Source organism: Oreochromis niloticus, linkage group LG23 (genome assembly GCF_001858045.2).
Source record: "Oreochromis niloticus isolate F11D_XX linkage group LG23, O_niloticus_UMD_NMBU, whole genome shotgun sequence".
Taxonomy (NCBI): Eukaryota; Metazoa; Chordata; class Actinopteri; order Cichliformes; family Cichlidae; genus Oreochromis; species Oreochromis niloticus.
In genome coordinates this window covers 14605589-14621113 of record NC_031986.2, presented here as the reverse complement: position 1 = coordinate 14621113, position 15525 = coordinate 14605589, and the positions used below count along the sequence as shown (strand labels likewise).

Genomic DNA, 15525 nt, shown 5'->3' with positions numbered 1-15525 from the left:
CTACTGCTGCTCATCCATTTAAGTCTGTATACAAACAAAAATCAGTGACTGTAACTGTTATTATTGCATGCTGTAGTGCTTAAGAATATGTGTGTCTTTAGTGTGTGTGTGTTTTTTGTGTAGTAATTTCAATGTCCTGAATGGTGCTAGGAATGCTCACAGTAACAAACGGGTGCTTTATAGAGGCTGTAACAACAATTACATGCAAAGCTGCCACTGCAACTGTGCACCTGTGCTTCGTTTTAACATTATTCTATGTAAAATCATGGCTCACTAATGCATTACTATGTTCTCTGTATGTACAGTACTAACTCACTGCGTCACTGTATTCAGATGTGTTGTCATGCTTCTGTGGACATAAACACACTCAGATGGTTTTTGTGGTAATGACTGGCATGTGTCTGATTCTGCCACTAACACATGACTCTGAACATTCACAATGTCAGGAGCCTAAGCACCATCCAGCCTGCTTAGAACCTGAAAGAAAGATTGCCTCTTTTTGAAAAGTGTTGGCTTTTCTTGTGTGTGTATTTAGCCTCATGCTTTTGAATGTTCGAATACTGATTTATTCCCACCAGTAAATTGCTGCTGGTGCACCCTTCACCAGAGTCTAACTTATATTAATATTAATTTCACATAGATTTATTTAGTAATGTGGTAACTAGTCCATCAGCACTGGGGTGATACTCATATACCAGTATTTATTATAACTATATATTTAAAGGCAGTTTAGTTAACGGGGGACTGGGACAAGGCTTCATCTTTGAGTGCAACTCAGTCCAAAAAGAAGTAGCTTTAGCTCTACCCATGGGGGTTAGGCCCAGAGAAGGACAGACCACTATTGCTTGTTTGAACTGAGCCTGACCAGGCACATTTAGTTAAGACCTGGTCACCAGGCTAGAATTGGATGTCTCGAGACCACTTTTACGTGGACTTGGTCTTGTCTCGACAGACTTTGGTCTTGGTCTTGTCTTGGTCTCGAATCCCTCGGTCTTGTCTTGGTCTCGCTGTCTCGGTCTTGCTGTCTCAGATTGACATAGTGGTCGGGAGATTTGAAATCAACAGTATCCATGACACACAACGTAACGTTCGATAATGTGTCATGCGCAAAAGCATCAGCTCTAAGAGCCGTGCTTAGAGAGTGCTTTGTAGTGAATCAGAAGAGTCGACTCCCATTGAACGAGAGCCGGCTCCTCATTTAATTTCCTTTCGCTGCTCAACTCTCACACAGTGGCTCAGCTATGCTCCAATCCCTCCATATTGTGGCCAATCACATGCAAGGATATAGGATAATATCATTATGTGAAAAACAGAGAGGGTGAGAGACGCGACAGTCAAGTGGAGCATGCGTCTGTCCTCTCAGTAAGTGAGTGAGACAGTAGACAGCGGTGAGGAGGCCTGTGCAAAAGCAAAAACACATAAATATGCCTGACACCTGTAAACATCATGCAGCATCTGGCTGCAGTTTAAAGACTTTTTTGTCTTGGTCTCGTCTCAACTTTGTCTTGGTCTTGACTCAGTCTGTCTTGGTCTTGTCTTGGTCACGATACCCTCTGGTCCTGGTATTGTCTTGGTCTTGGTTTAGGCGGTCTTGACTACAAGTCTACACCAGGCACTCCCAAACAAGCTCCCTCACCAGACCTAGCATCAGGATGGGTCTCCACCGGTGTCCCTGGGTATCTCCAGTAAGGTTTATAGATTCAGAAATCAGTTTATGGACTGATTTCAGATTTTGAGTTGCACTTAGTCTGACCCCTCACTCAGGACTGTTTGCCCTGACAATATTGCTCCTGAAATCTAACATCTCATCACAATAAGGTGAGTCCTGACCAGTGATGGGAATAAAGGCGTTACTTTTGTCAGTAACGAGTAATCTAACTAATTACTATTCCTATCGTTACAACGGCGTTACAGTTACTAACAAGGAAACGCGGTCTGTTACTATTTTTCAACAAACAGACGGTTGAAGCTGTGTTCAGCTTACCGCATCTTATATCAGTTGCACGGAAGTAGCCGACTACGTATCAGGGGGCAAAACAATCGCATGAGCGCTGCTGTTTGACTGAGGAAGAATAAAGTAGTCGTGGTAAGTTAATCACATGACCACTTAAAGACGAAGCAACACGGTGATATATACCAGTTTTTAAATTGTGTCGATAGGCCACGTAAAACCAGAGTCATGATAAACAAGATATACGCGGCGTTTTCTCCTCAATAGTTTCGCCACGTTAGCGCTAGTAAGCACTCTCTGCTTATGAGCAAAAAAAAACAAAAAAAAAACAGGGGAAGTTTTAGGAGTGACGGAGAGAGAGAGAGAGAGAGCAGAAAAAGAGAGAGGGAGTTTTGAGATGTGAGATTTGTGACGTTTAGCGTGTTTGGAGTGTGTAGTTAATGTGTTGTCTTGTGTAGTTAGTGTGTAGTGTTGTGGATAGTTTTGTGTTGTGTGTCAGAACAATGAGGCGACTGCTGTCTCCAGGTAGAAACAGGAGTGATACACCTGCTGCTGTCAGACCTGCAGGTATCAGGCTGTGATGTTCTCCTTTGTAGTGGACACAAAATATTTTTTTGGAGTGGCACAAATAATTTGTGTGGCATCTTATTGAAGAACAGCTGATTGTTCTGTAAATAGTTTGAAATGGTTTTTTTTTTAAAAAAAGGGTAAAAGGTAAATGGATGCAAATAACTTTGTTGTTTGCAAAACTTGTGCATAGGATTTTAAAATTGACAATTAATATTTGCATTTGAAGTTATGAAATATGATTCATTAAAGATGTTTATGGTTGTTACAGTAAAAATATAACTTTTTCTACTCTGATTTTATGTTTTTTGTCTGATTTTAGATCAATTGTGTTAATACAGTATGTCAAAATGAAAACATAACTGTAAATTCAGACACGTGAGGTTGTGCTAAAAAGAATGATACCAAACAAGGCAAAGTAAATAGTTTAAAATGTGGAGAGAAAATCAAAAGTAGTAAAAAATGGCCAATTATACCCTGGACCCCAGGGGGTTAAATGTTTTTTTAAAGTAACGCAATAGTTACTTTTCAAGTAATTAATTACTTTTAGAATACTGTAACTCAGTTACTAACTCAGTTACTTTTTTGAAGAAGTAACTAGTAACTATAATTGAATTACTTTTTCAAAGTAACTTGCCCAACACTGGTCCTGACACATAGAGGGTCCCCATCAAAAGGAATCAGCTGAGGTGCATTAGGCATCTGATCAGGACACCTTTGGACAAGTCTTAAGTGAGGTGTTTTGGGCTCGTCCCACATATAGGAGACCATGGGAGACCAGGGCAGGATGGAGAGATTATATGTGATGACTGGCTTGGAAACCTAATGGTAGAAGAGCTGGAAGAGGCAGCTGGGGAAAGTGAGGTCTGGGTATGTATGGTTAGTACTACCCTATGACCCAGACCTGGATAAATGATGGATAGTGGTATTTAAAAATGCTTGTTGATATGTTTTTAAGACACATCAATAAAATATATATTTTTGCATGCTTTAGCACATTTATGCTATTAGACTCTGTGCCTCCCTCATATTCGCTGTAATTCATTTACCAAAACAAAAAAAATGTGCAATAAACAAGCTGAGTGAATTTGACAAAGACAGTTAATGATATCAACAGATATCAACATTATTGTTAAATGAAAAAAATATGTTTTTTGGCAAAGATCATCATCATTTGATCTGTGAAGGAGAACAAGAAATGCATGCCACTTTCTTCATGTAAGCTTTCTTTCTGAAACACTTTGTCAATATTCAGCTCTTTCTTACATACACATACATTTATTTTGTTTATTAGCTTTTTAGTGGGTTTTTTTGTGTGTGTGTTTTGCCATTTCACTTTTTTTTGCCAAGCTTTTTTCCAGTATGGGATAATGTTTATATTTCAATTTCTACAACTGCATATTTCGGAGGATTTTGCTTCTCTATGTACAAACTGCTTCCAGCACTGTTGCACAGTACAACAATGCAATGCCTTTCAGTGGTTTCAACAAATTGATGCAGTTACAGGAATGCAGCTCAGTGTAATACTTTAACCTTTAAGTATTTACAATCAGAATTGGTGGGGTGGAGCAGTTTCCTCTCTACGTGTTTCAACATAAGCAACTTCCCCCTATAAGAAACACAACAGAGCAGGATCAGTGGTGAGAAACTTGGACTTCTGAATGCTAATTTCTCTCTCCTAGAGATGACTCTCCTGCACACTGTCCTTGCTCTGGTCCTCAGCTGGACAGGTCTCTATTCAGTCCTGTACATTTTCAGTATTGGACTGATTACTGTGGTTGCACTTTGGACTGCGAGACTGCTGCTGCGTCATGCCTGGTACACTCACAAGTTGTCCTGTTTCAGCAAACCACAGACACGTTCATGGCTGTTGGGCCATCTTGGGAAGGTACGACACGCAGCAATCATCTAGATTTTTATGGTCTATTTGACATATTTATCTCTAAATCATAACATAACTGTAGAGTTAAGAGTTAAACAGGGTGCACTTTCTGTTGCAAAATATCACCATTATTTCCTCTTCAACTGTTTTAAACACCGCAAACCTTTAAATTTTGTTTTGGGATAAAACATTATAGATGCAGAGCACAGAAGAAGGTCTCCAGCGGGTGGATGACCTGGTGCAGACATACAAACACTCCTGCTGCTGGTTCATCGGTCCTTTCTATCACCTGGTCAGACTCTTCCACCCTGACTACGTCAAACCTCTGCTTATGGCAGCTGGTAGGGTAAAACACCAACAGTCAGTCTGTATTAAACCACATTTCCGAAGCTTTTGTTCTTCTCTTACATCATCTGTTATTTACTTATTTCAGCCAGCATCACTGTGAAGGATGAACTCATTTATCACCATCTACAGCCATGGCTTGGTAAGTCAGACATTTCAGTTTTTCTCATCCATGGTTACAAGATAGGATCAGTGTCAATTTTTTTTAATTACCCAGTCTTAATAGAAGGTCGGAAATACAGGAAAGAATTATTCCTGCAAACTCTCTTTTTTCTCTCAGGAAACAGTGTGTTGATCAGTAACGGAGAGGTTTGGTCTCGCAAGAGGCGGCTGCTCACTCCAGCTTTTCATTTTGATATTTTGAAGAGCTACATTGCCGTATTTAACTCCTCAGCTAAAACCATGCATGTAAGATACACACAGGCACACATACAGTTACATGCTAAGTTTTTACTGACATATTTAGACGAGCAAACATTTGAAACCTTTAAAGACTGCATATGGTTAAACTGGTACACCCATGAGGAAAATTAGGTTTCCAGTTAACTTCAGGTTACGAATTAAGTTAATTGAAGGTTACCCATAGTCTTCTTATGGCCTCTGACAGTGGCCTCCTCTCTGTGCTTATCCTGCTAGAACTCAATGCAGCATTTGATACTGCTCACCATAATATTTTGTTACAGAGATTAGAACATGCCATTTTCATTGAAGGTACTGCACTGCTGTGGTTTATCCACAGTAACAGACTACAATTTGTTCATGTAAATGGGGAGTCCTCTAAACACACTAAGGTTAATTGTGGAATTCCACGGGTTCTATGGTTGGACCCGTTATATTTACATTATATAATGCTTCCCATAGGCAGTATTATTCGAAGGCTTAGCATGCATTTTCATTGCTATGCTGATGATACCCAGCTTTATCTATCCATGAAGCCACATGACACACACCAATTAGTTAAACAACAGAAATATCTCAAAGACCTAAAGGACTGAGTGATCTCTAATTTCCTGCTTCTAAATCCAGATGAAGTTTTTATTTTTGTCTTCTTAGAAACATTCCACGATACACTGAGCATTTCTTGTCTTTTGTCCTGTCTCGCTTCGTGCAGATGGCTGCCCATCCCTGAGCCGGGTTCTGCTGGAGGTTTCTTTCTGTTAAGAGAGAGTTTCACCTTCCCATTGTCACCAAGTGCTTTTTCATAGGGGGTTGAGTGATTGGCAGGGTTATTATTGTAGGATTCTTACCTCACAACATAAAGCGCCCTGAGGTGATTGTTGTTGTGATTTAAAGTGTTTTGAATTTAACTGAACTGAATTCATGTTCTAATTCTTGATTGTTGCGGTAGTGATGAAAACCCCTAAAATCAAGCAACCCTCTATGAGAGAGCACTTTGCGCTTTGGGGTCCTTAGGGACTAGTAAAGCGCTATACAAATACAGGCCATTTACCATTTTACCACTTTGCGATGGTGATAAGGAAAAACTGCATTTTAACAGGAAGAAATTCCATAAAATCCATGTTGCTGTGGGGAATTGTTACCCATATTCAAGTGTTCTAATCTTCAAAAAACATGTTTTATTTCATAGGTTTTAATCAATGTATGTTATTTAATCTCAGTAAAGAAATAGTCCTGAAATAGTCCAGGAGGCCAAACACAGACAAATACACAATCTACATCTACACTGCTTCCAAACTGCAGAATTACAGGTGACCTTCAAAAATTGCGAATACGTGTGATATAAATATATTTTCCATATTTGCCTGCAAAACAAATCAAGTCATAGTTTTTACAGATTTCAGAATCAAGCAAAATCAGAATACTTTATTAATCCCTAAGGAGATTATAGATTTTATATTTGTATATTTTTTATTTATATATTTTAATATTATATTATGATATTTTCCAGTATTGTCAAAAACTTATGCTGATCATGCACAGAGCAGGTGCTGTAAATTGAAGACTTATATACCATATGAATCACACACCACATATGATTTGTTTCCTTGCAAATGCTCACACCTTTATCCTGTTAATCCCTCCTTGTTTCTGTTTTCAGGACAAGTGGTGCCGACTTGTAGCAGAAGGCAAAACTAATCTGGAGATGTTTGACCATGTCAGTCTGATGACTCTGGACAGTTTACTGAAATGTGCCTTCAGCTATGACAGCAACTGTCAGGAGTGAGAGCAGCCACTTATTTCAACTGATATCTTCCATTTTTGTTGTACTTGTCTGTTTCTAAGAAGATTGTCCCTCCAGGTCTTCCAGTGAGTACGTGTCAGCCATAGTGGAGCTCAGTGACCTGATAATAGAGCGTAGAGAAAAAAATATTTTACACCACTGGGACTGGATTTACTGGAAGACTCAGCAGGGGAAACAATTCAAACAAGCCTTAAACACTGTACACAGGTAATGCTCTGACCTTATGACATTTCTGCAGCTGAGTTACACAAGTCACATAGAAGGCTGCAATTGTGATGACACATTGTTACTGTCAAATGGTGAAAAGTAAACTGTTACTGTCCTTTCTGTTGCTTATGTTCTTTTCCTTGTGCAATGCTGTTGAAAAAAATTCTATTTAAATCTAATGTTCTAGATACTTGTGATGCTGTAATATTCTTGAATAGTAACTTGTAATTATGTCTAATGAACTGCTGAGTATGGTAAAGGCAGGCTAGTGATGTCAATTTTGAGCCGCTGCATTCTGGTTTACAGGTTCACCAGGGATGTGGTTGAGAAGCGCCACACCCTCCTTAACCAACAGAGGGAGACAGAAACACAATCTGAAATTGCCCCAACAGCCCAGAAGAGGAAAGATTTTGTAGACATCCTGTTGTTGACAAAGGTAGGATGGTACTCAACTTTAATAGAAAACGACTGAAACAAAATGAGCCGGGCCGAGCCGAGTAGATACCAGGAGGAGGCAGTAGTGGAAAAAAGGAGTGTATAGAGCCATTTTTAATTTAAATACTGCATCTGCTTAAGTGTCTCTTAAATAAGGGTTTATAACACCCAGAAAAACAGGAACTTTACAGCAGTGTAAAGTAGGGATGGGTATCGTTTAGGTTTTATCCGATACTGGTGCCAAATCGGTACTTTTGAAACGGTGCCAGTGCTTAAACCGGTGCTTAAAGAATGGAGAACGCAAGCTTTGTCCAAAAACCTCTCATGTTTTTATTTTTAGTGGTCTCTTTTTTTCTGCAAAATGATAAGAACCGTACCAACATATAAACATCATCTGTGCAAAGATTTATGTTTTTAAAGTGAAACAGTGAAAAATTACAGCGCTGTCAATACATGAATATTCAGTAGGGATGGGTATCGTTTAGGTTTTATCCAATACCAGTACCAAACCGGTACTTTTGAAACGGTGCCGGTGCTTAAACGGTGCTCAAACCGGTGCTTAAGCAATGGAAAAAACACAAACTTTGTCTAAAAAACTCTCATGTTCAGCTGTTTTTTTTGTAAAAAGATAACAATGTTAGCCTTTTCTGCAGCTATAGGGCATATATGGTCTCACTCTTGGCTGGAAGCAGTGCTTAAACAATGGAAAAAAACACAAACTTTGTCCAAAAACCTCTCATGTTTAGCTGTTTTCCACTTTTTCTTTGGTCATTTTAGCCTTTTTGGCCAGGGTGAAGGGAGTATCTGCCATCAAACAAGAAGACAGCCGCATGTAACTACGACAGCGTTTGCTAGTTCACCTTACATGCATTAATTTAATAACGTGGTTAACCTACTCAACGTAAACTACACACGAACAACATTAAACAACTCACCCAGAGAAGAACAGCTGCTGCTGCCATCATCATCCGTCATCATTTCTGCTACACTGACAGGGCTAGGGGCCAGGACTCTACTCTTCGGGTTTTTGGGGGATGTTGCTAACTCCGGGTCCGATAACAGGCAACCCACCCGCAGTAGATGTGCACGGTGTGAGGTCTCGCAGCAAGCTATCAAATACGCCGCATTTCTCGGCTTTTAACAAAATGCTATATGTCGCCAGGCGTTTCATCAGATTCGAGGTGTTACCTCCTTTGCACAGTATCACAGTATCAGCTTAAAGCACTTGTTGCAGGCTGCTGAGTTTGCATCTTTTGCTGTGAAGTACAGCCAGACTTTTGACCGCTTGGCCTTGGGCATTTTTAATCTGTAGCTCTGCTCTAAAAGAACTGGCACCGGATACCGGTACCCATCCCTAGTGTAAAGTGCTGTAAACGATTCACAATGAGGAAATTTCAACATAGCCAGACTTTCTCTGCATTAGCTGACTTCACACAATTCTAGATGTCAAAATCTCACAGAGGTGAAAAATAAATTACCTGGAGTCATTATTAGCTTACTACTCCGTGCACTTTTGCTGCTGCTGTATATTTCTTACAGCTGCACATTAAAGCTGAAACTTTTCATACATTTAAACATTAAAAGTTACTCTGTGTGTGTATGTATGTATACACTCGTGTATAAAAATGATTAAATCAACAGGGCACTTTGTTCACGTTGTACGTGTACATTAACTGTTTATTAAAACCTCTTTGCAGAAAAATTTAATCTTTCACTCCATTCATTCTACCTACATGAAGAATGTATCATAGAAAATCTCGTAGCAAAATATTAAATAGTTGTTAGATCTCTCTACATTTTCCCCCGTGTGTTTTAGCATCATAGTTTCTGCCACTTTGGGAGTAAGATAATATTCAGATGACACATATCTTTGGCCAAATGGAATACGAGTGTATTGATTTCATTGCATATTCTTGGAGTTGGTTGGATATGTAGATGTGCTGTACAGGCTCACACTTATGGACATCTGAGTGGGTGCTGGATAAGTCATTTTAGTAACCAATGACTTGTTTTTCTTGGCCTCCGCATATTAATTATCCTGCAGTTTGTGGTGTGTTTTCAGCTAGTTATATAATAATACTCTTTCCATATGATATGTTTTGGTTAAGCTTCTGTTCATCTGGACGTAGCGTTTTAGGCCAGATGAACAGAATCAACCTTTTGGGATTTAATTACCTGGATGCTTGAGTATGCATCAATGAATCGCTTCCAGAGCCATTTAATTCGATCTATTACTGAGACAGCTCTGAAATAATCACGTGAAACTGATCTATATGTGGAATTCCGTGCACATAAGACACAGAACCTCCACCAGCCATTAGTGGCCTGGAACAGGTGATGTTATGGACCTTCCACACTTATGCGTAAACTAAGTGAAAGTGTGTAGGAAGATGGTGTTGGGGACACTTTGAAATTGGCCACAGTGTAAGTAAATAGTTAGAAGTGAAGCAGGGCATTGTAAAATGCATTACATTTTTGGGACTGCATTAGTTACAAGATGTCTGTGTTGAAGGATGAAGATGGACAAGGACTAACGGACGAGGAGATGCAGGCTGAGGCCAACACTTTCATGTTTGCAGGTGACATGCTACAGTAACATCTGTGGTCACACATAAAAATTACACTATAGTGGTAACTGCTGCTATATACTCTAGGATGTCTCTTTAAAGCTGCAGCTCATAGTTTGTTGTTATTATCCTCACACTTCACACTTCTTCACCTTCTTCTCGGGCAGGTCACGACACAACAGCCAGTGCCATCTGCTGGACGCTGTATAATTTAGCACGCCATGAACACTATCAGGAAAAATGCAGACAGGAAGTGATGGACCTGATGGAGGGACGAGATGGACAAGAAATTGAGTGGTCAGAAAATACAAATGCCAGCAACATTATTGATAGATTCATATGTTTACATGTGAATATTATCTCAGTGCACTGACATGACTTGATCTTAAGGGAGGATCTGTCCAACCTTCCCTTCACCACCATGTGCATCAAAGAGAGCCTCAGACTCCACTCTCCTGTGCAGGCTGTAACACGGAGTTACACTCAGGATATGGTGCTGCCAGGAAATCGAACAGTCCCAGCGGGTGAGGGGGGAAACTCTTTCAAGATTTACAAATAGACTTTAGAGATTCAAGAGCTTTGTCTTGTCATAAATCATGCTTTAACTTTCATTTGTGAGACAGTACTTTAAGGGATACTATTTAAGGAGAGATTACTATATATTAGTGCCAGTTTTTAATGTCAAGTTACACACTTAATGAGAGAAGTTGATGACGAATAAATGTTGAAGTTGTAAAAGGAAAGTTTAAGCTTTAACTAACTCAACTAATTATTTCTTGTTAACCAGGTACAATCTGCCTGGTCAGCATTTATGGAACACACCATAACCCCACTGTCTGGACAAACCCACATGTAAGCACTTAGTAAGATCATCTTAATGTTTGATACAAATCTGTCATATTTAATCTTTGTCATTTGCTCTCTAACCAGGAATATGATCCCCAGCGATTTGACCCAAGCAACAAAAAGAGCCAAACCTCTCATGCCTTCATCCCCTTCTCCTCAGGCCCCAGGTTCAGTTTCAGAATTATTCCCAACGGTATAACTAGGAAATGTTTTGGTAGCAAAATAACAAGTATATTTTCACAGGAACTGTATTGGTCAGAAATTTGCCATGGCGGAGCTTCGTGTTGTTGTGGCGTTGACCCTGCTCAGGTTTCGACTGACCCCAGGAGTGAACCCTGAACTCGGGAGCAGCAGGGTTCGCCGTCTCCCCCAACTCGTCCTGCGTGCGGAGGGAGGCCTGTGGCTGCAGCTGGAGCCTCTGAACACACCCACATAGCAGGAGCGGTCAGATGAATGAGCCAATAAGATGATATAGTAGCTTGTTTTTTTGAGAAAAGAGTAAAGAAAAGATCAGCCAGGAAGTGAAACTTAATGCAGTATCTATGTTGATGCCCACTGACAAACGTTATCTATCTGCAGTAACTTTTTGGTGTCTTTATCTAATATAGGCAAATGCAATAATAACCATGCAACTCTTTAATGTACCTCTCAGACTGTAATTAGCAGTTTGATTTTGAGGTTTCACACATTAATATAAGGGCTGAAATCTTCTTGTCAGAAATCGACATTTAACTGGGCAAATAAAAAAAATAATCTTCTTTAACATAAAAAGAAACAGAGGATTCACAATTTTGTTTCCTTTCTTACATTTTGGTGGCACAGTTCATCTGTCATAACTTCAATATACTGTAGCTCTGTATTTAAGTACTGTTAAAAAAAAATCAGTGAAAATAAAAAAAAAAACTTTTTTGAGATATAACATAAAAATACGGCTTTATAGCTTTAACTTTACCGGCAATATTTTTTTTTTTACAGATTTAAATTTTAATCGTAAAAGGTATTTACATGTGTAAAAATGATTACATTAAACTATTAATATGATGAAATGTTGCTACAGTACAACTGATCAACCTTAGAGTTGCAGAAAAGTACTGTTATTATAATGTAATTTATGTGAATTCTCTTACATGGCAGTCTTATTTAATCAGAAAAATTACAAAAATTACATACCACCCTTAAAAGTCAAAATACTCTTAAATACTGTAAAACTAGCATCTGGCTTTGTAATTATAACAATCTACTGTTCATTGTTGATTCTATCAACTGTTATTGATATAATTTATTATTTATAACTTCATGTAAGAAATCGTGATATTTAATAAATATTAAAAAAAAGTTATTCCAAATGACTTTTTATTTAAAAAATTAAAAAATGTTAATGTTATTAAATGTTATTGGTATTGTAATCACATCCACATGTAATTACATTGCTAACTACAAATCTTATCAAATCAGACTGGAGTTCATATAAACACTCAAAGTTACATTTAATATTAGCTTTGGTTTGTTTGATACTGTCATAACAGTTCAGTAATACGGCATGGCATTTTGATTTTTATATAAACATTTACCTACTTAAACATTATAGAGTTATGAAATTCAGTTTTCCAATGACAGCTTTTAAACACACTTCCTGTGTCTCAACATTTAATCCTTTTTTAAAATCCTGTTTGTCATCCTTCACCAGGTACAAACTATAAATGGCCTGTTTCCTTCCTCCAAATTTTTTCCTTATTGCTGGCTATTGGATGAATTTACCAGCACTGCACACCCTGCTTCTGTTAAGAACTAAGGTACAAAATGTTTTGACTGATTGGCTGCAAAATTTTCTCAATGTAACCCTTTCACTGATGTTTTTCAATAAAAAAAAAATAAGTACAAAAATATTGATATTTTTAGTGTTACATAACTGATAGTACTTTAATTATAAGAAATTTCAATAGCCATCTGTAAAATAATATTAAATGATTGATTGCATTTTAATAATGCAAACCTGTAATTTACATGCAATTGTTTATACTCATTAAATTTGTGAATACCGTAATAGCAAATCTATATATAATCTGTATACAATATACATTTCTGAATCTGGCAACTACTGTACAGTAATTATAGTTTTCAAAGATAATTATATATGTATTTTGACAGTCTACTAATAATAATCAATGAGAAAATTAAATGAGAATTTCACAGTTTCTGTTAATTAAACATTACATATTTGTGAAATTATGTTAAATTACAGTCTTGTTTTCTGAATAAAAAGCTAAATTCTTGGTTAATACGATAACACTTAAAAATAAAATCTCATTTTATAAATATTTATTTATTTTATTTAAAACAATAAAATGTTTATTAACAGTTTGGGCTTTTTAAAATGTTATTTTACATTTGACATGTTAATTCATTCCCTATTTTTGTAATTTTTTTCATATATTTCTTGTATTTAAATATAATGGTAAAATTCTGCAAAGATTTAACAGAAGAAAAATGTAAAATTACAGATTTTTTTTACAGTGTATACAAGAACTCCATAAGAATTTTGTTTGCTTTTTGTTAATGTGCTGTAAAAAAACAGTCTTGCTCTAGCACAGGTCACAAAAATGCCCAGAACACAATACTCCCAGTCCTCCCAGTTTCAGTTTGTTTTTGGTTTGTGTCCAGATAAATCGACAATGTGAAAAATGCAAGCATGTATTCTGCTTCAAAACATATTCATAGCTGTAAATCCAATAAATCAAAAGAGAAACAAAGATTGCTGGATGAAGAAACTTTATTCTGCTACATTCAATGTTTCCCAAATTCTTACACTTCCAAAATAAATCCTTTAATTTCCAGAATTAACTGAACATAGACACATAATTAACATTTTGATAAATGTTACTGCCAAGTAAAGAGGCAGGAATACCATCACTTTCAACTTTAATCCTTCCAAGCATCAAGTTGTACAGGTTTTCCATTGTTACATTTTATCACCCTAAGTTTGGTTTCAGTGTATTTGTATGAACAAGGGTTCTTGCTCGATTGTTTACATTTAATAACGTCATACTCTCTGGGGATGAATCCTGTGTTTGTTTTTACACACACAGTCAGAACTGATTCCAAATACTCTTCTTTGATGAAAGTGTTTTTCTCCTTGCATTCATTTCTGCCATTGATGTTTTTCATCATTTGATCACAGGAGCCCTTTCTCACAACAATATGTTTAGTTTTGAGCTTGTCATCAGTTTTACAGAGCACAGCAGGAGAGAGCAGCACCAGGAGCAAACAGGCACACTGAAACCTCATGATCCCCTGATAAAGAAAACAGAGCATTTACATTAATATTTTCTCATTCTTGTTACTGGTGTAGTAGATCCGTCATAAATCTGATATAGTGCACATCAACTGGATGGTACTGATCACATTTTACTTTGGTTTTATCTGAAAATGTGTAGATTTACAGTAAAACAGTGCTGAGCCTCCATCAAAATGTTTGCATTTATTTGATGCTCTGTAATAACAGAGCCACAGAAACACTGCTTTTGCTAAATGCAGTTTCACATTCAAAAATATCGGTTACCCAGCACTCTACCTTTTTTTGTTTTTGCTTGTAGTTGTTTGGTTAACTTGCAGTTGCTCAGGAATGAGTTGGTAATCTGAAAAGTAGAGCAGAATCAATAATTCAGTCTTTTGGTATTCAGCATACACGTCTTTACACCTGTGGGTGAACTTCAGTTAAGAGTTTTGTCTATCAATGAGTTTCTTTCCTATAATATATGATAAATGAATGTTCTTACCAAACATGAAGTGAAGACTCAAGACGAACAGATACTACATTTTACATTTACAAGTTATAGTTTGCTTCTGTCAGAGCGTAGACTCTGTGCACTTCCGCTTTTATACATAAAAGCACAAACATCTCAGATAATTATTTGCATCATTTTTGCAACGATCCTGAGACACTTTAGCACTTCTCTATTTGTGATTAGGAAACAATGCAACTGTCACAACAAATGACCACAACAGCTTGTAGACACAGTTTGCTATTCAAAGCTGGTTTTACATTAAAGAAGGTATTCCTGCATGTTTGTCGGCCAAACTGTGACAGCACTTTTGCACAGCACTATATTTTAGATAACTGATGATTTATACAGTTTGTGCACACTCTGCTAACATACCTGGTGCAACAACAGATAAACTATGATGTGGCATTTATTCTGTGACTGACAGACTTGTGAAATGTTTTGACAGTTTGCTCATATTTCCGCATTTTAAAGCAGAAGACCAGTGGCACTTGTGGCCACAGGCATGACTCTAACATGACACGTATCTCTATACTTCTGGATATATCTACAATTTATAATCATTCTGCCACAGAATATAGACATCAAATAATATTCTGCCAGTCTGCTAATAAACTATTTGCACATTGCTGTTGTCCCTTCTGTTTATGACAGACATCTATCTAATGTAGGTCAAGGTACATTGCATATCATATAGTACATGCTCAAAAAGCTAAAAACAAAATAGATGTAATACACTT

At 37.5% G+C, this 15525-nt stretch overlaps 1 protein-coding gene and 1 long non-coding RNA gene across 2 annotated transcripts; one reads left to right on the top strand and one right to left on the bottom strand.

The window, feature by feature from the left end:
• Positions 1–4138: 4138 nt before the first annotated feature.
• Positions 4139–12864, top strand: LOC100712228 (docosahexaenoic acid omega-hydroxylase CYP4F3). Its single transcript, XM_013264582.3, has 13 exons — positions 4139–4406; positions 4597–4741; positions 4834–4887; positions 5026–5153; positions 6805–6926; positions 7006–7155; positions 7462–7591; positions 10103–10169; positions 10325–10454; positions 10548–10681; positions 10945–11009; positions 11088–11170; positions 11247–12864. The coding sequence occupies exons 1-13, from the start codon at positions 4203–4205 to the stop codon at positions 11437–11439; spliced, it is 1605 nt and encodes a 534-aa protein (XP_013120036.1). The 5' UTR covers positions 4139–4202; the 3' UTR covers positions 11440–12864.
• An 891-nt stretch (positions 12865–13755) lies between these two features.
• On the bottom strand, positions 13756–14915 carry LOC102081395 (uncharacterized). Its single transcript, XR_267325.4, has 3 exons — positions 14780–14915; positions 14575–14638; positions 13756–14294 (listed from the first exon to the last, which is right to left on the bottom strand). It is a non-coding gene; the product is annotated as an uncharacterized LOC102081395 (long non-coding RNA).
• Between the last annotated feature and the right edge of the window lie 610 nt (positions 14916–15525).

What these genes read in the sequence shown, in the direction of transcription:
- LOC100712228 (XM_013264582.3), top strand. Translation starts at nt 4,203, where the DNA reads ATGACTCTCCTGCACACTGTCCTTGCTCTGGTCCTCAGCTGGACAGGT. An exon ending in CAACACTTTCATGTTTGCAG is followed by an intron (nt 10,170 to 10,324) that starts GTGACATGCTAC and finishes CTTCTCGGGCAG; the next exon opens with GTCACGACACAACAGCCAGT. An exon ending in CTGTCTGGACAAACCCACAT is followed by an intron (nt 11,010 to 11,087) that starts GTAAGCACTTAG and finishes CTCTCTAACCAG; the next exon opens with GAATATGATCCCCAGCGATT.